The sequence below is a fragment of the Anabrus simplex genome, chromosome 1, assembly GCF_040414725.1.
Source record: "Anabrus simplex isolate iqAnaSimp1 chromosome 1, ASM4041472v1, whole genome shotgun sequence".
NCBI classification, from domain to species: Eukaryota; Metazoa; Arthropoda; class Insecta; order Orthoptera; family Tettigoniidae; genus Anabrus; species Anabrus simplex.
This window is the reverse complement of record NC_090265.1, coordinates 1,450,902,908-1,450,928,760: the sequence shown is the minus strand read 5'-3', so window position 1 is coordinate 1,450,928,760 and position 25,853 is coordinate 1,450,902,908. Positions and strand designations below refer to the sequence as shown.

General features: G+C 37.9%; 1 protein-coding gene across 1 annotated transcript in view; it reads right to left on the bottom strand.

The window, feature by feature from the left end:
* Positions 1–25,853, bottom strand: part of LOC136879392 (probable cytochrome P450 6a14) — a 66,209-nt gene that overhangs the window by 4,363 nt on the left and 35,993 nt on the right. Inside the window, exon 3 of the mRNA XM_067153212.2 lies at positions 7,635–7,856. Within this exon, the coding sequence (XP_067009313.2) occupies positions 7,635–7,856 (222 nt within the window). The remainder of the gene's footprint in view (positions 1–7,634; positions 7,857–25,853) is intronic.

Below are 25,853 nucleotides of genomic sequence, written 5' to 3'. Positions count from 1 at the left end.
TGTCCTTTACGATCTTTTCAACAAAATACCTTCACACAACATGTATGACAGTCAGTTTAAGGTAATGAATTTACTGGTTACACTAATGTAAGAATGAATATATAATATTGTTATATTTTCCAGCCTTTTGAAATGGACATATCCCAAAGAGAAAACGTTATTTGACGAATTAAAATATCTAAATAATCACCTTGTTGGTCTCTTTTCTAGTAGAATATATGTTATTCTAGTTGATTATATGTACGTAACACGACCTAATAGGTTGAAAGTCGGTTTCGATTACAATGCGGTCATGAAAATTCAATATTCATTGACTTGGCCCCCAACGGGCAACTTAAACGCACTCTACAGTGTGATGGTAGTAGTACCAGACCTGTAGCTTAGATCCTTTCCAACAGAACAACGATGGCCTAAGCCACCATAGCTCAATTGGTAGAGCAACCGACGCGAAATTGGGAGTTTGTGGGTTCGGATCCCACACGTGTCTAATTGGCCATTTTTGTTCTGTACTTAACATCTCTTCAACACGTACTAAATGTACGTAACACGACCTAATAGGTTGAAAGTCGGTTTCGATTACAATGCGGTCGTGAAAATTCAATATTCATTGACTTGGCCCTCAAAACGCACTCTACAGTGTGATGGTAGTAGTACCAGACCTGTAGCTTAGATCCTTTCAAGACCGACTCCGATCCTCAGACCTTAATACTACTCTCGATCGTTCAAAGATGGCGAATCGAGTAGCCGGAATTGTTGGAAATATGGGTTTGTTTTGGTTTGTTGTTATCGTATGTAGTCGGTGTAATTTTATGAAAGTTGACGATAAATGTTAGTTTCTTTGTAGATTATAAGTGTGCGAGTGTATTTATATGAGTCAGTGGATACATAGGATCTGTAATTATACGCAGTAATGTGAGAATGTGCTTGTTTTGATCGTGTGTTTACCCATTAAAGAACATGAGTGCACTAGGTGGACCAGTTTTTAGTCTAACTATGGCAATGCCTCTCATACAACTCTTCTTAAGTTTCCTACGGAATAGAACATTAGAAGAGAAATCGATTAGGATATACATCGTGATTATTTTGAAGTCCATGGCAAAACCGTAGCGTGCATGCATCATTTTGAGAATAAGTCTGAGGTTAGGGAAGCCAGTTCTCTACTTCCAAACTATTCGTGTTAGCGAAAAATATATATATATGTTTTTTGCTAGGGGCTTTACGTCGCACCGTCACAGATGGGTCTTATGGCAACGATGGGATAGGAAAGGCCTAGGAGTTGGAAGGAAGAGGCCGTGGCCTTAATTAAGGTACAGCCCCAGCATTTGCGAAAAATATTAAGATAGAATATAATTGATATTGTGTTATTCCGTCAGTGTCTATGTTCTTCAAAGTGTTTAGTGATCTAGATGCAAGTGTATTTTACAATAATCTGTGCTTTGCCTGCGGAAATGTTTGGCTGGATCTTGGAGTATAACAAAACTTATAAGTGTGACAGATGGAGCAATCTGTATACTGTTACACAGAAGAAATAGTGACTAATTTTTTGTAAAGGGATTAGCTGGGTTTGTAACGTAGGGTTTTACACTACCAACACCTTACGATTCATGGTGTGGCTATCTGTTCTCAAGCAGACTGCGCCGAACTGAAGCTCGTCGATGTGATTAAATATCAATGTTTAGTCAATAGAGTTTTTGCATTCATTTTTTTAATGGGTAAAAACCTATTATATCTTCAGTGTCTGAACGTTTCATTTCTAAGGTTACTATCATTGTGTGAAGTGCTGTTACGCCATATGTCAACATTATATTAACATTACCAGGGCCGTTCAAAACATAATCATTTCGGGTGTACTTGATCTGAGTGACTCAGACGGCTAAGGCACTGGCCTTCTGATGCCAAGTTGGTAGATTCGATCCTGGCTCAGTCCGGTGGTATTTGAAGGTGCTCAAATACGTCAGCCTCGTGTCGGTAGACTTACTGGCACGTAAAAGAACTACTGCAGGACTAAATTTCGGCATTTCGACGTTTCCGAAACCCGTAAAAGTGTAGTTAGTGGGACGTAAAGCCAATAACATTATTGTTTCGGGTGTACTTCCCATTCATTGGGTGGTGAATTTAAGAAATTGTCCACCACTTCAAAACTAAGGCAACAAGTTATGTTTCACAGTTCTCATGAGAGCGAATAAATCGAGGAATTTCGCACCTTAATTTATTTTTAAACATTCAAAATAATGTTAGAAATATCATTTTAACAGTTTTATCATGTATTTTCATCTATCCAGCGAAGTGAAATCTAAGAGAAAACGTTATTTGACGAATTAAAATATCTAAATAATCACCTTGTTGGTCTCTTTTCTAATAGAATATATGTTATTCTAGTTGATTATATGTGGTGCGTACTTGCTGGTGAAGCGTTTTCATACGTGTAAAAGTGATTTTCCCTACGATGTTACATTTATCATATTAAATTACCGCCGTTTATATAATACTGTATGTACGTGATATTTTCGTGTTAGCCAATACCAGCAATCCGGCTACTTCGGCCGCCATGTTTTTTTTTTTTTTAAATATTACGGTCGGAGGATTGAAGTCGGTCTTGATCCTTTCCAACAGAACAAAGCTGGCCTAGGCCACCATACCTCAATTGCTAGAGCAACCGACGCGAAATCGGGAGGTTGTGGGTTCGGATCCCACTGGTGTCTGGTTGGCCATTTTTGTTCTGTACTTAACATCTCTTCAACACGTACTAAATGTACGTAACACGACCTAATAGGTTGAAAGTCGCTTTCGATTGCAATGCGGTCGTGAAAATTCAATATTCATTGACTTGGCCCTCAACGGGCAACTTAAACGCACTCTACAGTGTGATGGTAGTAGTACCAGACCTGTAGCTTAGATCCTTTCCAACAGAACAAAGATGGCCTAAGCCACCATAGCTCAATTGAAAGAGCAACCGACGTGAAATCGGGAGTTTGTGGGTTCGGATCCCACTGGTGTCTGGTTGGCCATTTTTGTTCTGTACTTGCCATGTAGATCTCTCCAAATTGAACGGATATTGTGATATCTGTTTTGTTATACGACTTATACGGTTTAGCCACCATAGCACGTAACACCACCTAATAGGTTGAAAGTCGGTTTCGATTACAATGCGGTCGTGAAAATTCAATATTCATTGACTTGGCCCTCAACGGGCAACTTAAACACACTCTATAGTGTGATGGTAGTAGTACCAGACCTGTAGCTTAGATCCTTTCCAGCAGAACAAAGATGGCCTAGGCCACCATAGCTCAATTGGTAGAGCAACCGACGCAAAATCGGGAGGTTGTGGGTTTGGATCCCACTGGTGTCTGGTTGGCCATTTTTGTTCTGTACTTAACATCTCTCCAACACGTACTAAATGTACGTAACACGACCTAATAGGTTGAAAGTCGGTTTCGATAACACCATAAGTCATCTTCTTATCTGTTTACGTAAAAATCCCTGCGCCTAAATGTTTCCCCTGCTACCTCCTTTTTACATCCGTAACTCATACCATCACAATTTCTTGAGGGACATTTTATTTTCCAACACATCCACTTGGTGTTTACATATTTGTCCTATCTGGCTGTCCTCAGTTATAATCCTATTTTCTATTAATTAGAAGTTTCTTAACTGTGTTACTTTCTTCCTTAATTACTCCGTATGAATGCGAGTACTAATCTCGAAACGCGGACACTCTTTTCTTTGAGGGAGAATTCCAAGCTCTTCAAATGTATAACTTTTGGCCCCGGAAAATATCGAAATATGGATGCAATTTTTTTTTTTGACGGTGCAGACCTTCGTTTCGGGATGATTGGTGGCTAAACCGTATAAGTCGTATAACAAAACAGATATCACAATATCCGTTCAATTTGGAGAGATCTACAACTTTGGTCCTATGACTTATTGTCGTGTCTCGATTGTTGATACGTTCGATATCATTTCTCGATTATAATCAATTCTCTACAACTCGATTGTGACTGGCTTTAGGAAATGGGGCCTGTCTTTTTAATGAAAACTCTCCACCTCTATTGTGATTGGCAGCTGCCAAGTGAGCCTGCCGTTATAGTAGAAACTCCCGAATTCGACTGTGATTGGCAGTAGGAAATGTGGCCTGCCATTACCGTCAAAACTTCCCCAATGTATACCTTATATCTGAAAAAACGTATGGCATCCTCCTTGCGTTGTTTCTCGGATAGGACTAAGAGACATGCAATTTAATATAATCTTACTCATTACCTTTACAGTAATTTGCGGAGAAATACGTATGCTATGTAGAATATCGTACACGGGTACATTTGCTAATTGTTCAAATAATACTCGGTTAATACGATCATCAAACTCGCTGTAGATTTTAAGATATACCAGTAATAATTAAAACCATAATAATAACTTACTAACTTTCTCAGTCCATTGCCAGCAGTCTCATCTCTTCACAGGAACTGCAGTTCACTTGGTTCATGAAGGGTTGATGTATGGAAGTCTTGGGCGCCCTCTTCTCCTTCTTTCCAAGAATCTTCCCTCCCATGATTTTACAAATAAAATTGCTGTGTCTCATCATATAAACATTTTCACCTTCCATTTCTCTATTTCACTCATGCGACTTTCCAGTTTAGTCACTTCTCTCACTACAACGGTATTGCTGTTTCTTTCATTCCAGCTTGTTTGGTTTAATCGTCATCAGAACCACACCTTAGCTGCTTCTAGCCTGTCTTTTCCTTGTTTCGCCACGGTCCATGTTTCACTTCTGTACGTCAGTGCACTCCGCACATAAGATTTAACGAACTCGTTCTTATTCTGAAGACAAGTTTTCATTTATTTTTGAGTGCTTTCTTTGCCGTAGTTATCCTCTTTATAACCTCCCTCATGTTTAGTTTATTTTTTTGCTATTTGCTTTACGTCGCACCGACACAAATAGGTCTTATGGTGACGTTGGGATAGGAAAGGCCTAGGAATGGAAAGGAAGCAGCCGTGGTCTTAATTAAGGTACAGCCCCAGCATTTGCCTGGTGTGAAATTTGGAAACCACGGGGAATCATCTTCAGGGTTGCCGTCAGTGGGGTTCCATCCCACTACCTCCCACATGCAAGCTAACAGATGCGCGCCCCTAATCGCACAGCCAACTCGCCCGGTGTTTCGTTTATTGTTAGGAATAATACATCCAACGTGACAGAACTCAGAATTTTCGTCTAGTTTGTTTTGTTCAAGTATTATTGCTGCTTCCTGCCTATGATTTGATAATACACCCGTTAATAATAATTATTATAACATACATAATAATAAGCTTTTGTGCTTTTGCCGTGAGAGAAAATAAGGTGAGATTCTTTACGTTTCGCCGAAAAATTTGCTCCGCATCTTCAGAAGTAAATCTCGTCTGCTCACGAGCAAGACTTCTGCAATAATATTTTGAATCTAAGAATGTTTTAACTTTGGTCTATAGTAAGTGGTACTTTCGTCCGTCTATAGATGGCTCACTGCGTGCTAGCCTTCCGAGATCCAATTATGATGTTTCTTGTTCCAGCGTATGTGCGTGCGAAGTAAACAGCGAGGGCATCAGACGAATCAGAGTCAAATAACGTAGAAGAAATATTAAATAAAAATAAAATGAAAAAATCAAGAACGAAAGACTAACAGGATGGAAGAATATAACAGAGCTGAAGATAGAAAGAAGAGTGTGTAGCAGACAAAAACGAGAAAAATGAGTGTGAGTCATGCTACGGGTAGGTGAGGGAGGGGGGGAGGGGAGAAGGACGTACTACAACGAGGTTGAAGACCGGAAGTGAAAAGAAGTAAGAACAATACAGCCGTGTACAGGTTATGAAATTATGAGCCATAGTACATAACCTAGAGTGAACCATCTAGTGTTGAGGAAATTACGAATTTAGAAGGCATCCAAACGAAATAACAATAATGAAAGAACAAGGAAGAGAACCACCTACGTACGTAAATCCTTAATGTCTGACAACCACGTATTATTTAACTGATAGCCAGTGTCCATGTTGAAATTGTTAGGAATTCTTCGTACTTCCACAGCTTCCCGTATAATCCAAGACCTGTGGTATTTAGTGTAGGTAAGAGCTTGAACATCTTGGAACCGACAGCATGTGGCAGAGTACCGAGGGAGAAGATGTTGACCGTACTGCGAGATTTTGGGATTAAAGGTAAATTATCGAAAGTAATAAATGGCGTTTATGGCCTAAAGTGTGAATTAATACTAGAATGAGTTCTTGATTCAAGGTAGTTATAGGGGATAGACAAGGCTGTAAACTCCCACCGTTGTTGTTTATAGCTTACATGGATCATCTACTGAAAGGTATAAAGTGGTAGTGAAGGATTTATTTTGGTGGAAATGTAGTTTGGTACTTAATCATCGCTGTAGAACTTAATATTTTCTTTAGATGGAAACAAATGTTTGTTTTGTCTTCCTGATACATGTGGTCCTCCGCAACTGACATCGGTCGTCTCCATTTGTGAAATATATTTAAATAATTTATTTGTGTGGTCAATAAAATCTACAGACTGATCTACATTGATTACATAAATCAGCCACTAAAGGCAGTATATTATTCTTTAATATGAGTGTCCCTAAGGATACCATCTGAGACAATTGCAGGGAAGATTTACTGTACGCAACTGAGTTAACTCTAAATTAAACACTAAACTCGTGTCCTCATCCCAAGGTGGTGCAGCTCTTTCCAGGCACACCCCCGGAGCTGAGCCTCAAGTACCATTTCAACCACATACCAGCCCTCCTACCATTCTTAAATTTCTGGCAGTACTGGGAATCGAACTCGGGCCCCGGAAAACGGCAGCTAACAACACTAACCTTTATGCTACGGAGGCGGTCAACTCTAAACCAGATATATCAAACATTCTTTACAGGCTTCGACACTGGTCATTTACTAAGATTTCAGGAATTCGACATTCCTTGGGTGCGTAATTATCGTCATAGTTAATCACTAAAATTGTACTAAACTGACTTTCCAAGTTTCAACAGAATATAATAAATTACATATCAGGATATGATAAAATAAGACAGGCTTAATTACTTCCGTGTATCACACAATGGGTCCTCAAAATGTTAATCATATGTAATTAAGTTATATGACAACCTACTTGATTTTAATATCAAAATTTACTTACTTTCATTTAAAATTATAGCCTTATGCCATCTTTTGTCTTATTACTTGCATTAGGAAGTCAGTATAGAGGTGTACATGACGCGTAAACTTAATGTTGGTATGTTTATATCAACCAAATACAGTAGTTATATTATATACATACTGTATGACTGACATTGTAAATCATTGTTATTATTCCGATATTCCAAGTTCCTTATATGTTAATGATTGTGTGTACATGGTTAAAATTTTCAGTTTCATTATTCACTGAAGTGCATGCTCAATAATAATTATTTACTATGGTTTAAGACCTTTTTGCCTATAAATAATGTCCACATGTCAAATACTACGTAATTTTCTGAACTACAATGTACAGTAATTCACTATTCTATGTCGCCGCTCCAACAAGGCTTTATCTTTGGGAGTGTATGAACTAACAAACAAATAAACAAACAAACAAATGAAGAAATGTGATGAATGTTCTTTCATAAATTACCTGCTATAACTCTGTCCAAGTATTCCATTTTTTGTAGTGCGTCATATGTGATCTTCCCATCATATTCCTCCAAAGTATTGTCCACTTCTTCTCTTAAGCGAGCCTGGATGTCCGGATTCAACGCCAACTCGTACAGAGCGAAGCTCATAGTTGTCGAAGATGTTTCGAAGCCAGCAATAAAGAAGACGAATACTTGAGCGGCCATAAGGGTATCTGTTAATTCTGAAGGCATACAGACGAATGAGAGTATATGAAAACACTGTAGTACAATGTTCAAGCAAGACAGATAAATACTTAAACTACTGGAATTGATTTTATATCGTTTTAAACATAAAAACATGTCGATTACATGCCAGAAAATGGGATAGTACTTGTCTCCCTTAAAATGTTATATTAAATTATACTAATATGAAAGCCTGATACTTAGGTACTTAGATAAAAATAGAATGTGGATGGATGTTATACCGTTGAGGAGAAGTCTCACAATATCAGTATTTATGTGCATTTATATGCTTTGTAGAGCAATTACCTAACTATACTATCTCCCAATAGTTCAATACTGAAATGTCCAGCCTTTCTAATCTCATCACACTTCCAATTTATTCTTAAGAAAACAGTACTATATACTACTACAGACAGTAAGTTCCTGGCCTGGCACTTACAGTACAGTGCATGCAACACAGTGTACATCTATGTACGTACTACAGTCAGTATGTTCGTCGACTGGCACTAACAGTTCAAGGATCACACAGTCTTTTGACCTGTCTTTTCGCGACTTTATCTCGTCGTGGTGATCCGGGTGATTTCGACTTTATCATCCCAAATATTTCGCTAGCGGATTCGCCTAATTTTTGGCACAACTTGAAATTACTTAACTATTAACACTAAAACAACAGAGGTCACCAGCCAAAATATACACTTCTCAAACACCCAAGAATAGTTTAATATGATGACCAATCCACTTATATTAAGTTGCAACGACGACAGCCTAAATAAATTTGAAGTTTCTACTGCTAAAATTGGGAATGTCAGTATTTTGTTCAAAATGTGTAGAGGTTCAGTTTTATAGTTCAACAGGAGTAGAATACCGTCCACTATTATTCACTACAAAAAGAATGGTTGTGTAATGTCTACAACGTTTTACAGAATTCGTGTATAACACAAAAAAGGGAGTATGTCATAGTGGAAACACTGCAAGAAGCGGGATAGTCGCTGATTTACGTTGGCATCCCACCTTCACGCAACAATGTGGTACATTTTTTACTTCGTAGTACATTTACCACGATATATGTTTCCATTGTTGCAGTGTGACGTATGAGTCAGTTTTATTTAAAAGTGTTATGATCAGTTGTTATTTCCTTTTGTTAGTGGCTTTACGTCGCACTGACACAGATAGGTCTTATGGCCACGATGGAAAAGGAAAGACCTAGGAATGGGAAAGAAGCGGCCGTGGCATTAACTAAGGTACAGCCCCAGTATTTGCCTGGTGTGAAAATGGGAAACCACGGAAAACCATCTTCAGGGCTGCCGACAGTGGGATTCGAACCCATTATCTTCTGGATGCAAGCTTACAGCCGCGCGCTCCTAACCGCACGGCCAACTCGCCCGGTATCAGTTGCTACAATGGCATCTTCAGAAGCCAATGAATATCAGCTATCGAATGTGAAATAATTGAGCTCGATTACAAAGAAAAGCGAATGTTACAATAAAAAACTGGTGTGATGAAAAAATTGTGTTTCAGGTTTGCTGCCTATTTCGTGCCAAAAGTTAAAAAATATGCAATGTGTAAAGCTGATTAATGGTCCAAATGTAAGAGATACTACAAAATTTCCCCTCACATTAAGAGCAATAAGGGTTCCGTATTGAGAACGAACATATAACTAGTTGCTCAACCAGGCTGGTGACATTTTTCCTTGTAATTTTATTTCGTACTTTTAGTAAAAATAATTTTTCTAGCGTCAAGCATGTGTTACTAAAAGGACCCGGTTGCTGTCTGTCGGATGTATAGTACGTACTTAGTCATGTGGAAGAGAAATAAACCACCTTCATTTGCTTAATGTAGAGTAATATTGTTCCAAACGTTAAAATTTATTTCCTGTAAAATCAAAACGATCTGACGATCTCCATTTTTTTTTTTTTTTTTGCTAGTTGCTTTACGTCGCACCGACACAGATAGGTCTTATGGCGACGATGGGACAGGAAAGGGCTAGGAGTGGGAAGGAAGCGGCCGTGGCCTTAATTAAGGTACAGCCCCAGCATTTGCCTGGTGTGGAAATGGGAAACCACGGAAAACCATTTTCAGGGCTGCCGACAGTGGGGTTCGAACCTACTATCTCCCGAATACTGGATACTGGCCGCACTTAAGCGACTGCAGCTATCGAGCTAGGTGCCAATTTTTGTAGTGGACTCTTCATTTGTATTATTATGTAATTACAGTATGCCGCAAAACAAACGGCACTGACATTACAAATATGTCCTCAACATCAAACAGTACCGAATGTTGTCGTGAAATCAGGCATGTACCTCTAAAGTGGTAAATACAGTAATGTGAAAACCCACTACATTATAAGAGAGCAAACAAGATATTAAGAGGGAAGTGCTGAGTAGAAAGAAAAAGAGTTAGGAATTGTTGTGGAAGTAAAGAGAGATTAAAGGAACTTACTAAAAAATGAATTTAGCAAAAACAATCAACTAAGAATTACAATCATGAGGGCAAACGTATTGACAGTCACATAAAGTTTAGTTTAAAAATATTGGTACTTTAAGGCAGAAACAGATTCCAGGAAGTGGCATAGATAATGGCGGGTGATAAAGGGAACATATTCCCTCCCACCAATGAGGTGCTTGTACTCATCATTGTAAATAGGCACATTAATTATTTTTACTAAGTGTTTATATGAAGAACATTTACTGAGACAATCATCTAACTGTCCTAAATGCAGGAGATGGGACGGAGGAGTTACAGTAGCTGGAAGTTAAACACCCCTGCTATGATTTCACGCCTCTTCCTTCTCTGTTTATTTTTAAACTTGGTTTCGCCAATTATAATAACCTCCGAATGTTGACAGTGACAGTGACTCTATCTGTTGTTTTTTTTTTTTTTTTTTTTACTATTTGCTTTACGTCGCACCGACACAGATAGGTCTTATGACGACAATGGAATAGGAAAGGCCTAGGAATGAGAAGGAAGTGGCCTTAATTAATGTACAGCCCCAGAATTTGCCTGGTGTGAAAATGGGAAACCGAAACCATCTTCAGGGGCTGCCAACAGTGGGAATCGAACCCAAGATCTCCCAGATGCAAGCTCACAGCTGTACACCCGTAACCGCATGGCCAACTCGCCCGGTACCTGACTGTTGATTCAGTGTTTGCGGAACTGCTCTTTGTGACTTGGTGCAAGTGTTCTTATCTCCCGTTAGCCATGCACAGTTCTGTGTGCCCGTGTATTTATTTCTTTTCTAGTTACATACGATGTCTATCGTGTAAATATAATATGTAAATGATGTTACTGAGTGAGTGCGTGTAGTTTTTAATACTGCGTTTGTGCCTTTTATAATAATATGAATAACTTGTGTGTGTTTATGTTGTAGAACAAGTTGATTGGATGTTTTAAGCCGAAGCGTCCAAATTACAATGGCAATGGAGAACAGCTCAGTGTAATGTAAAGAAACCTTGCACAAGCGTAGGGCCAGAGGATGTTGTTGTAAGAAAACACCGACCGCGAAAATAGTAGTTCAATTTCCAATGATCACAAGCAATCGCTAATTACAACACGTGACATATCATAATTTGCGAACCGAAAATTAACTGCGGAAAAACAAGTCCAAGTACTAGAAAATTTGTGGGTCCCTCAAAAAAACTACGAATTTCCTTTATTAGATTCAAATTAGAAAACTCAGAGTCCGAAAAGAATGTGAATGGTTAGCACGTTCTGAAGTTGGTAAAGTAGCTTATTACAAATTATTACAAACTTTGTTCTAGCAAATTCTGGTGGGACAACTAGTGAAATGTAAAAATGAAAATTGGAAGAAAACAAGAATTTAGACAACATTCTAAAACAAAATATCATACAGGTAGCTTAGCAACTTCAGACCATTTTCTCCAGGTGATGAAAAATGAGACATCATCAATTACGAATAAATTAGATCAAGGCAGGACAAAGAAGGTAGACAGCAACAGAAGAACCCTGTAACCAATAGCTGAAGGTGTTATCTTATCTGGTGGGCAGGAAATCGCTCTTACGGTCACCGTGATAGCGGCAGAATTCTTGTACAGTCAAGTGATATCGGCTGTGCTTCAAACGCAGGGAATGTTCTTGTTATTCTTTGGTTCAGGGCTTTAAGAGATAATGAACTACAGTACATGCTGTTCTCGAGGGACAGGGTGAAAGAAATACGCACATTAGGCTTTGAATCCAAAACGGAATAATTGACTGCTGCGATTAAATAATTCTTCAAAACGTTGTTGCCATGGTAAATATATCCAGGTGTTTTTCGCTACTGTGAAACGAAACAACGGACATACGCAATACTGAGCACGTGAAGTACGTTGATAGTGATGGTAAGGTACATGAAATTTTTACGATTTTTTTGAGGTCGAATCGTTGACAGGACGTGTTCTAGCCGCGAGTATTCTGACTATTCTGATGGATATCCATTTATCGGAAGAGGAATTTGATAAATTTCCAAATTCTTTGAAATAATTTAAGAAAGGACCAAGGAGACAATTGATAAGGGATATGCCACTTAGGCGACAGCTCTAAATGCAGATGGTTTTTTTTTTGCTAGGGGCTTTACGTCGCACCGACACACATAGGTCTTATGGCGACGATGGGATAGGAAAGACCTAGGAGTTGGAAGGAAGCGGCCGTGGCCTTAATTAAGGTACAGCTCCAGCATTTGCCTGATGTGAAAATGGGAAACCACGGAAAACCATCTTCAGGGCTGCCGATAGTGGGATTCGAACCTACTATCTCCCGGATGCAAGCTCACAGCCGCGCGCCTCTACGCGCACGGCCAACTCGCCCGGTAAATGCAGATCAGAGATGACTGAAACCTGTCACTACAATGATAATGGACACAACAGGGCAGATCTACAACCCACGGCAGGAAGACGTCGCTTGCCCTTCTGCGAGAACACTTCGGAAAGCGCTTAAATTCCCGTACCATTCCGGTTCCCCAGATTGCATGGCTCCAATTGTCTACATATGGGGTATGCTGAAAGAATTTATTTTATAGTCAGATGACCCACGTAGGAATTTTCCCGAATTGCGAGAGAAGATACAGTCACTTTCTGTGCCCATCAGCACGTTGTACCAAGGCCGCACTAAATAGACTAGTTGGCCTTGGTTGTACAGGACCGTCACGAACAATGCACGAGACGTTGTAGGTTCTAAGGTTATATACGAAATTAATATGTCTTCACTTAAGCACACAAACTTCTGACAGCAGTCACCTGAAATTAACAGAGGAGGACATAAGAAAGAAATAACGTGAAGAATAACTGAAGCTTGGAATATATTCAAAACATTCTTGCTTGTCATTTACTGGATTAAATTTTCAAATTTCCTTCTTCTCCTTCGGCTTTTATTCAATAACTAACTGTATACAATTAAATCAAAACAAACAGAAATGTTACTAAAATTACAAACGTGTTCTGAACATGTTACCACCGTCACTTTGCATTCTATGATGGTTTGTTTTAAATAAGGTGTGGTTAAGCGACCCCCGAAAACTATGTATTCGACATTATTTTCGTTTAATTTTATATATCACTCCCCCCTCGACCCCTATGCGAAAGGGAGCTGAACTTTGACATTTGAAAAATGGGGAATGTCACTGTTCATCTCAGCGACCCCGAAAACTGTGGATTCGGCACTTTTTTCGATTATTTTTATACCTTGCCCATCCCTGACCCCCCACCCTTAAGGGAGCTACGGATGGCTTACCCCCAGAAAGCTCGTCTCCAGATAGTAAGTCATAAGTGAACCAAGTTTGGATGAAATTGCTCCAGTGGTTTAGGAGGAAATGATAATAATAATGTTATTTGCTTTACGTCCCACTAACTACTTTTTAAGGTCTTCGGAGACGCCGAGGTGCCGGAATTTAGTCCGTCAGGAGTTCTTTTACGTGTCAGTAAATCTACCGACACGGGGCTGTCGTATTTGAGCACCTTCAAATACCTCCGGACTGAGCCAGGATCGAACCTGCCAAGTTGGGGTTAGAAGGCCAGCACCTTAACCGTCTGAGCCACTCAGCCCGGCTAGGAGGAAATGTGTCATTTACGCACACACATACATGCATACATCCATTTTATATATAGTAAGAAGAAGAAGAAGAAGATTATGCTTGCTTTATTATTACATAGAGAAATTTTATTTTGAACACTGCAGAGATCTAAACTTAAACTGTATATCCGAAGAAATTATTCGAATCCGAGGAATGAATATTACTTCGCTTGCGGCATGCCCAATCATGAGAATGGCTTCAATAATATTAGTCATCAGTTTCAGAGTCGTGTTCATTGCAGAGGGCAGGATTCTTATTCTTAAGAAGGATAATTGGTGCCACAATCGTCCGCTCTAAGATGTTCGAGGGTACTCCAGGTGACTCCAAGTCTTTCGAAGCTCTGCCGTGTAGTCGATAGACTTGTAACTGTGTAGAACATCGAGTAATTCTTGTAAAAGTTGCTTGTTGAAAGAAATGAATGACATGATATATGATTTAAAGTTAAAAACTTCATAACTGATCCGTATTGAACAAATAGTACCAATGATATATGATAGCAAGAATGAAGAGGAGGAAACCCGGCGCCGGCACATATGCCACTCCTCTCGAATAGCTCAAGACTTAACGTTCTGATCCGACGGATGAATCATCATCAACACCGTCATATGCCCTCACACCATATAAGACCAAAAACAGCTTCCTACGTCCTGGATGTAAAATGGCTCCTTGATTATTGTGTTCTCTACCTATCTTATGTACGTTGCCTAGCGACAGCGACGCTATGCATTTAATCTTGGTGACAGCACGTTGGATTGTCATATCCCAATGCACGTTTTCCGATGGTTTTTCGTTCATAACTCACCAACGAAAGCGAAAATAAAAATTCCGGCTTCGAGGTGCATTCGGACCCCTTTCCATCTACCTACGTTCAAAATTTCAGATCTCTACGTGCTGTAGATTTTGCTGGGCATCGCGCACAGACACACAGACAGACAGACAAACACTTCCTTTTATAATATTAATAGATAATAGATAGATAGTGCACCCGTCCACCTCCCGAGTCCCAGACTAGCATTTATCTCAGGGGTGTCGGTTCATTATTTAAGTCATCAAATATAAATATAGCGGCATAAATGAACACGGGAATGAACGGAGCAATTTAAAATTAAAATGGGGAAGGCTCGATTGTAAACTTGAATTTAAGGACTCCATGCTAGGACTAGGAAGTGACTGTTAACTTAGAAAAAAGGCATCATCTAACTACAATAAAAAGATTATGAGAATGGTTTCCTTTGAAATAATTTGCCAGAAAGAGCAGTTTATTACGCCATCCGACGTACGAAACTTTGATACATTTGGCAACGATATTTAAATTCCCACACCTGTTACATAAATAAATCACTTGCTATACCGCAAGTGGTATCAATATGTTGCTGGGTTGTTTCTGAAAGAAATTACAAGTGGAGTATAACTTACGGGTCGATTCCATTTGAATCGAACCGTTGTTCAAGGATATAGCTTCCTTCTATCGGGAGCCCGAGCATAACCCATGTTACGGTCGGCTTCCCGATTTAACTAAGATGATGTACCCCGGCTATATACACTTTTCCGAGACCGGTACTCGGACTGGGTAATGTTTCTCGTGAATTACGAAAAATGGATTACACGGACAGTTCCTATCTTACGATGTCCAGCTGATGCCATACCACTGAATTAGCATTTATATTTTATTTACACATGATCTGAGATGTTACAAAGTAGCCTCAGTAGACTACTGCCACAGATGAGATAACGAGAAGCGGTGGGAAATACCGTGCGGAAACCGTACGATAACGAGGTAACAAATGACTATAAAATTTCTCATACTTATTATGCAAACATACGAGTAGAGGGATGTTGTCACCAAATAATTTAACCCACTATCGTCAGAATCTTCATTTATCCCCGAAATTATCATCCTTGAAATTATTATTATTATTATTATTATTATTATTATTATTATTATTATTATTATTATTATTATTATTATTATTATTATTATTACTCAATGGTTCCTGGCACTGTCACGTTTGATTAATATCGTCATTATTATGCGGGACGCAAACACAAATGGTTATTACTGTTATTATTATTAGTATATCCTTCTTGTGGTTATTATTATTATTATTAATGAATAGGTGACTCCAGATATTATTATTATTATTAACGTTACTCAAGATTATTATTATTAATGAATCGGTCACTTCCGCCAAAATATATTAAGATATCGGTTGCAATTATAATTATTTCACTGATCAACCAACGACATCATTACTGTTATTATTATGACAATTATTATTAATCTGACCGCGATGATTTAACATCGTCCTTACATTATTATTATTATTATTATCGGTTGCATATTATCATTTAGATTCCCGTTTAACATCTTTACCAACGCTCAATTAATTAAAGCGGTCCAATCCTTTATCTGCAATATTTATTATTATTATCACGACATCATGATTGTCATCACTCGTCATTACAATGATTACACTATACGATCATTTATGTAGACTCTGAACTCTCATTATCCTTAGATCCGTAGTATCTCAACGAATAGCGGTGCAGTCTATTTATTTCGTACATGCTGTCACGGGTTCGAATTCTACCCGCTACGTAACTCAGTATTTCTCTGTGACACTGCCCGTACATTTTACACTCATTTATATCCTAAGTGTCTCTCGTACGGAATTTATATCCCTTTCTATCTCAATATTCCTTGATTCATTTATTTCTCACAGAATTATCAACTGACTTATTTATTTACTTCTGACATCGTACGACCTTTTATTATCTGACTGCAGATTCTTTAACATTTTTCTATCTCATTTTGATCTACGCCTTAGTTCGTTCTCCACAAATAATCGTAACATCTTGAAATTATATTTACCAAAATTTGACAATCATGGTTTCGTAATATTAGTCGTACGTGTTCCGGCTACTGAATTGCAAATTTAAGACACGACATTTATTCGTAAAGAAAATATTGGACCGTAATTTAAACCACACGTTCATTAACATGTACGGATTATCGGCACCGATCTACATTTCAATATTATTAATTTATCAAGTTAAATTACCACACTCTTTAATTCCGAATTAAAAACGACCTCCCGTCATTAAATGATTCCTGATAAACTCAACACCTGATCACTTAAATTTATTATTACGCACGGCTCACTAAATATTCCGATATCACATGAATTATTATTATATCCAATTTATAAAAAAAATTCTTCTTAAAAAAAGTAGTTTTATTTTTATTTATAAAAAAATTAATTTTCGCCTGTTACACGGTAGTCCACTCTTAATATGTTTAACGCATAACCCCTTTTACAATTTCGATTTATTCTGGCACTAATCAATCCAGATACGATTTACTTGGAATATTTTATTATTATTATCGCTTTCCCAAATTTAACAACTTCACTTCAATGTCATTACATAACTCGTCAAAATGACTAACAGAAAAGCACAGATCGGGTCTATTTGATTCTGATAACGAAATCAAATGTAAAGAAAATTATTCTTGAATACAAAGAAAATATGAATGCATGCATGACTTAACGTACTATCCTATATCTACAAAATCTACATCTCCAACAAACTGAATACATAAAAAGACCCGATTATTTACATTGTTATTATTTACTACTGTCCGTGCTACAAATTTAGGATGGGGTCGTTAAGCGACTCATCTTGTTACAGAAGGTAACCAAGTCTAATCAAATAATTCCCATTTTTCCCATCACGATAACATTTCCCAAATATATTTTACACTATGTACTCATCTTAGTTTCTCGGTATTCCATTACAGCTTTGCAGATGAGAGGCTCCTTTCGGCCCCTCTCTGCATTTTACTCCTCCATTCTTGATGGCGTAGTTCCACAAAAGATTTCCTGGCACGTTACCATTTTACACTAATACCTTAATTATCACAAACCTTCACCATTGACAACGTTAACACTGAACACTTTAACTTTTATACAACAAATTAATATCCTAGACCCAAAAATTTAATATTTACACTATTTTAATCTTCGTCCAATTACCGCACAATGGACCTGGACACGTACGACGAGGTGTCAACTTTTACGCCCGTCGCGATTTATGTCGTCCGACGCGATATGCCCGTTTCATACGGCACTCTTGAAGTGTTCATGATAGCGGTTCGATATTGCAAAGTACAGGCTATTATTCCCTTAAAGTACTGTTCGTCACACAGTCTGTTATTTACGTACTTATTGTGGTACAAATTATATTATTCTCTTACAGTGCAATTAATTTACTTCACTGATATTTATAACTGACAAACACTGTCCTACGTTAACTATTTCCAGTTCATGTTGCTTGAGCGCGATCACATTTTATAAACACTGGCGGATGCTCGCGCCATTAAATGTTGAGTTACTGTACGCCCGTAGAATTCTAAGTTAGCTGCGACCGACGGTTCAACTCCAGAGATTCATTTCAAGTGTGTTGGCGAGTATCCCTTGTCCCGTATATATGGATGAAGCTTTCCCTCGCGGATTCATTGACGTCATACCCCTTAGGGAGGGGGTGGATTTTTAATATCGGTACTTGTACTCCGAATTGGACGTTAAAATTTACATCAAATTAATCCACTCCGCTAGCATATTTGCTGGATTAAATATGAACTCCTAACGATCACAGATTTAGGAGATACGGGTGGATTTAGCTACTCACATTTCGCGCCTTTAGAAGCGTCCCTTACAACGTGGTCTTCGTCCAGCCAATGACATTCAAGCTGTCTGGTTTCCAAGAAATCCAGCCTTCAATTTATTTAATTTGCCAATAATTATTGATTATTTTCCATGCGTGACATCTAATAAATTCATTACATCGATCCGTGTACTCACAATAATTTATTACTGATTACTTTAGAAGTTACGAGAATATCTCATCCATCATTCCTTAAGATGGTATCCCTGAGTCTTCCATCAAATTTTTACGATTGGCCGGCAAGCGGTCACGTGATTTAAATCTCCACCTGCCCGAACCTAGGCTAGCGAATGTCCTGGCAACCGCTGTAGTTTTCCATGACGGCACGGGAATCTCCGTCCTGCCAAAAATATCCCAACGCATTACTCATGTTGCGAGCTTCCTCTGTGTCACCTGCCCCCTTCTCTTTCTGACCAAGACTTATTTGTGGACATGTATTTCCCTGTTCGCCAACTAATGAGATCCCCTACTGTGAAGTAGCTAAATGTTGTTGTGTCGAGCTAATCCGTCAGGCTCCAGTCTGTCGTCCTTCCTTCGCTCGTATTTCGACATTACACAGATGAAATATTTTCAACTACACTTCTGTATTTCAATAAATGTACCATATATTATTTTATCAATCAAATGACTGACTATGGGCCTAAGTCACTCGGGTTCAATAGATTATCGGTGAAGAGGGGGTTTCTCCTCGGGCTTGGAAGAAAAATTTGCCTCCAAGTCAGATAGATGTTTCCGCCGCCAGTGTAGTGCACTGATATTTTCCGATTCATCGGGTACTCCTAGGAAACAGATTAATAAAATGGCATATTTTTTGCCCTGGCATTCTCAACTATTCGACCCTCTCCCCGCCGAAAAAAGACGAAGAATGTTCACGAATCACGGCTGTCTGTGGCTTGGTCATTCCAGCTCTGGAACTTTGGACTGTTAGATCGACAGCTTAGTCCTGTTCGTTAAAAGTGAGAAAACGTGTGGTATTTCATTTGATCGAGTATTTCATATGAAAGCATTGCTTTTAATCGCTCCACTCCTACTGACGTCATTGTAATGTAAGTTCATTTCAGTTGACGTGGAATGTGAGGAATTTGCTCTTGTGTCTGAAGATTTACATCAACCCCCACTCTGTTCATCATTACCTCCAGTAAAGAGGTGTTCATTACCATAAAGTATAAATCGAGAATACTATGATTTCAAGAAAGCGGATTTTCTACAACTGTATTATGAGTTAAGATATACTGATTGGAACCCGTTGTACACGTATCAGAACGTGGATCAGGCTGTCGATTTCTTTTACTCGTCAATATATACGTGCTTGCATACGTAAGGGTCAAGCCATTAAAAAGTAAAATTTTCCAGTTTTATTTAATTAACTTACGATATGCAGATAATCAAAAAGAAAAAGGAAGTGTGCTAAAAAGAGGAAGTTCTCCAGTTACTATAATGATCGATTCAAACAGCTCAGATCTGAATTGAAAGTAAAAATAAATTCCGCGTATCGAGATTACATAAATGAACTAGAGGTTACTTTAAAATGTAACATAACACATTTATGGAGACACTGAAAGTAAGCGATTCGTGTGATCAGGAGGAATTACTTTTGAGTATAATGGTGAGGTCTACGAGATGGGTAATGTTGTTCATGGTTTTGCTCGATATTTTACGTCAGATCAGATTCTAATTACATATTGGATAATTTGGCTTTGGATGACATTACTCTATTTCCCTCTGTTGAGATATTACGTGCCAGTAAGATCTGTTGACGAGGTGAGAAAGGCTGTTAATGGTAAAAATATATATAAAATAACTTGTCCTGACTGACTGACTGACTGACTGACTGACTGACTGATTCATCATCGCCGAGCCAAAACTACTGGACATAAAGAAATGAAATTTTGGGCATAGATTCATATTAAGATGTAGGTGCTCGCTAAGAGAGGATTTTTGGATATTCCGTCGCCAAGAGGGTGAAAAGGGGGGTTGAAATTTTAAAATGTGTGTATCTATATCTCAAAACTTTAAAAGTTTACAGATGTAAACATTGGTATTTGGAATCTTCTTTAAAAATAAGGAAACACGTATTTTTTTGTTTTCAGAAAATCCCAATAGTAGGGGTGGGAAACGGTGAAAAAGGGGTTGAATGCCCTTAATCAGGATACCGGTACATATATCTCAGAAACTGAAGATATTACAGACCTGAAAATTGGTACATTTGATCTCTTTAAAAATAAAGAAACACGTATTTTTTTGTTTTTGGAAAATCCAATTAATGGGAGGGTGAAAAGGGGGAGTGAATTTTTAAAAGGAGTGCATCTATATCTCAAAACTGTTAAAGTTTACAGATGTAAAAATTGGTACTTAGAATCTTCATTAAAAATAAACACGTATCTTTTTGTTTTCGGAAAATCCCAATTGGAGGGGTGAAAAGGGATGAAAAATGGGTTGAATGCCTTTAAGGAGGATACTTATAATTCAGAAACTGAAGATATTACAGACCTGGTACATTTCAGCTCTTTTAAAAATAAACACGTATTTTTTGTTTTTGGAAAATTCCAATGGGAAGGGTGGAAAAGGGTAAAAAAGGGGTTGAATGCCTTTAATGAGGCTACTTATATTTCTGAACCTGAAGATATTACAGACCTTAAAAATGGGTATTAGGGATCTACTTTAAAGATAAAGAAGCAGGTATTTTTTCGATTTTGGAAAATCCAAATAATGGGGGTGAAAAGGGGGGGGGTGAATTTTTAAAATGAGTGTGTCTACATCTTAAAACTTTAAAAGTTTGCAGATGTAAAAATTGGTATTTAGAATCTCCCTTAAAAATAAAGGAACACGTATTTTTTTGTTTTCTGTAAATCCCAATGGGAGGGGTGTAAAAGGGTTGAATGCCTTTAATGAAGACACACATATCTCAGAAACTGAAAATATTACAGAACTGAAAATTTGTATATGGGATCTCCTTTAAAAATAAAGAAACACATATTTTTTCTTTTTACAAAATCCAATTAATGGCGGTTAAACAGGAGTGACATATTTGGGGTGAATTTTTCGAAAGACTATATCTACAGAATATGTGAGAAACGTAAAATGTTACAGACGTAAAAGGTGGGTATTTGGAATTTCCTCTAAAAGTAAAGAAACATAGGTGATTTCTTTTAGGAAACTCCCCTTAAGGGGAAATAAAAATGGGTGAAATTTTAAAATGAGAATTTCTACAGTACATATCAAAAAACTTAACATGTTATAGAAGTGAAAATGGTATTTTTTATCTCTATTAAAAATAAAGAAACGTGTATTTTTAGTTTTCGGAAATAATACTTGGGTGGAGTGGGGGGGGGTTAAAAGTGACTGAAAATGGTGTTGATTTCTTTTAATTAGGCTACTGATATCTCAAAAATGAAGATGTTACAGACGTGAAATTTGATATTTGAAATCTGCCTTAAAAGTAAGGAAACACGTATTTTCGGAAAATCCAATAAAGCGGGGTGGGGGGTGGGGCTGAAAGAATTGATAAATTAATTGATTTAATTGTATAAGAATACATACATCTAATAAAAATAAAGTTGTTACAGACATGAAAATTGGTATTTGGACTTCCTTTAAAAACAAAGAAAAACGCATTTTTTTGGGGGGGGGACCATCTTGCGAGGCGGGAGTGAAAAGGAGTTGAATTCCTTTCACGAGGACACATAAATAAAAAACTGAAGAAGTTAGAATCGTGATAATTGGTATTTAGAAGATCCTTTACTATTAAAGAAACATGAATTTTTGCCGGATAATTCACTTGGGGAAGGGGGGTTGAGTGTGAAAGGAAGTGAAAAAAAGTGAATTATTTTTATGGGGATTCTTATATCTCAAAACTGAAGGTAATAGATGTGAACATTGGTGTTTGGAATCTCCTTTAAACATAAAGAAACACGCCTTTTTTGGAGGGGGGGGGGTAAATAAACTTAACGGCGGTGGGGTGTAAAAGGAGGTGAGACCAATTGATTTTACTGTTCATAATGTACTTGAGCCTCCGTTGCTCAGGCGGCAGGGCGCCGGCCTCTCACAGCTGGGTTCCGTGTTTCAAATCCCTTTCACTCCTTGTGACATTCGTGCTGGACAAAACGGAGGCGGGACAGGCTTCTCTCCGGATACTCCGGTTTTCTCTGTCATCATTTATTCCAGCAATACTGTCCAATATTTCATTTCATTTGTTATTCATCGATCATTGCCCCCAGAGGAGTGCTCCGGCAGCCGGCACAATTCCTATTGTCGCCGCTAGATGGGGCTTTATTCATTCCATTCCTGACCCTATCGAATGACTGGAAACAGGCTGTAGATTTTCGATGTACTTCATAAACCGATCATTTTTAATCTTTCCAGGGTTCGATTTCAACAGCCATTTTTCCTTCGGGGAACGTTCTTAGATTACAGTAGACTCTCCTGGCATATAAATAAAAATTTAAACACGTTTGAAATAAACGATAGGAATGAGATTGACCGTCAAATTGTTCACCTCTATAATAAGGTCAATAATGCACGGAAGCATGTCATTCTTGCATCTTGCTGTGGGGTTCAGAACATCTAATAATAATAATAATAATAATAATAATAATAATAATAATAATAATAATAATAATAATGTTCTTGACCGTCGTCAAATTGTGCGGACCGCGCTGGAAACAGGTCCTGGCCTGGTATTGACTACGAATACAGTCCGGCCGCGGCTTCAGTACCGCCAAGGCACCCAAGACGACACCACGCCGTATCTCCTTCAGGATTTGATCCACACTAAAAATGCTTATAGGAAAGGATGGCAAAGATTTAGGGACCCAACTGACCGCGTAGAATACCTGGACATAGCCCGGGAAGTACGAAATCGATTTCTGGAAAGAAGGATTGAAAAATTTGAGGAACTTTGCCGTAATCTCTCAGAAAACGAGTCAGATCGCGAATTTTGGCGGATTATATATAAAACGTTAAGCATTCAATTACATATTTCAGTATAATACCGTAGTGAAGCACGGGTATCTTGCTAGTGGTAAAATAAAGCCTAAAATATCGAGTGGTCTTGATGGCATACCAAAGTATATAATTAGGGCTTCTGCCGAGATATTGGGTAATCGATTAACGTTCATTTTTAAGCTTTCTATTCGCACTTCATCCTTTCCTGAGAAATAGGAAATAGCTAAAATTACACCCATTTTTAAGACAGGCAGTTTTGTAATGATATCTAATTATCGTCCAGTGTACGTTATCGACGCCATAGCTAAGGTATCGAACATATATTGCACAATAAGATTTGTAACCATGTTAAGATTGCGTTATCTGAGTTTCAAAATGGATTTGTAACTAACATATCAGTAATCACCAATCTTTTGGGCTATACTCAAAATTTATATGATGCCATTAATACCAACGGAAAGACTGATGTTGTTTATTTTGATTTCGAAAAAGCATTCGATAAAGTCGACCATACAATTTTACTTACAAAGATGTATAAATTTGGTTTTTGTAAACAGTTGTTGCAGTTAATGTGTTCATATGTCTTACATGTGGATGCGAAACGTGTACTACATACAGAAGGCACATACGATGCCTGGATAAATACCGTCAACGTTGCCTGAGAAGGATTCTGAGGGTGAAATGGCAAGATCGACGCACTAACATCAGTGTTCTGGAAGAAGCTAACTCCACTAGCATTGAAGCCATGATTATCAAGCACAAACTCCGCTGGACAGACCACATCGTTTGCATGCCTGAATTCCATCTCCCAAAACAAATGATGTACTCCCAGCTAAAGGATGGTCATAGAAAGCTTGGAAGACCACAAAAGCGTTACAAAGATGCGCTAAAAACCAACATGAAAAAATGTCAAATCAAAACCAACAACTGGGAAGCTACTGCACGTAAGCGCACAGTCTGGCGTCGTAATGTCTGGGAAGGAACTCAGCGCTTCGAGCAAGAAAGGCGGAGAACAGAAATTGACTAGCGTAATGCAAGAAAACAACGTGAGCTCACGAAGAAAAACCAAGCTACACAGCCAGTACCTATCTGAACAAATGGGTGACAAAAATGCAGAAAAATCTGTGGTTCCAGGATTGGCCTCTACAGTCACTTAAGATCTCACGAAAACTAAGTTCTTCAGGAAGACAATGATACTCGTCAACGAGGTGTAGCCCATCATTTAAAAAATCGACAGCAGTCTGTTTCTTTTAACAATGGAATTTCAGACAATTTTACCAGTCCTTCTGGGGTACCACAAGGTTGTAAACTTAAACCTCCTTTCTTTTTAATTCTAATTAATGATTTACAAGACAATCTTTGCCACGCTAACTGTTAACATTTTTCAGATGATTTGAAACTTTACAAATACTTTAGCGACCAAAAAGACCAGGATGAATTGCAAAAGGTCATTGATATTGTCATTTATTGGTGTGATATTAATAATTTCTCTTTGAATGTTAGTAAACGTAAATACATGACGTTTATTAGGAGGAACGAATTTGAAGTCTCAGCCTATGATGCACGCGGGGCATAATAGGATAGGCTTTTAACGTTTAAGGAACTTGGTAAATTTTTGACGGTAAGCTAACGTTCAACGATCATATCAATACAATAACAAAGAATGCTAACCGAATGCTAGGATTTTTAATAAGTAATTTGACACCTTTTATCCAGCTCTCTCTACTGAATATATTTTATGTTACCCTCGTAAGGAACATACTGGAATATTCTGTAGTAATTTGGATCCCGTATACAAATCAACAAGTGAATGTTATTGAAATTGTACAAAACAAGTTCCTACGTCATCTTTATTTCAAAACTTTTAATACTTTTTGTCCTTTCGACACATCAACACAGTTATTGAGTGATATATTTCAATTTCCTTCATTGAAAACCAGACGGTCCTTAATTTTTACACAAATACTAAGAAAAATTGTAATAGGACAATTTTATTCTTTGGACCTGAAAAAAAACGCATTTTGTTCCTTGTTCCGCAGACAAGATCACGTTAGTGCCAATTATTTCACATTTAAAGGTCAAAAATATTACATCAGTCACATTCACCTTTCGTAAAAATGACCGCACTTTATAACACTGTAACTCACTGAATCGGATAATGAATTCAATAAGAAACAAGAAGTAATTTGTAAATTTGTGATAATTATTTCTTTCTGGTATTCATCGTATTTCCCAGTGTACTCAATTGTGTTTTAAGTTTGTT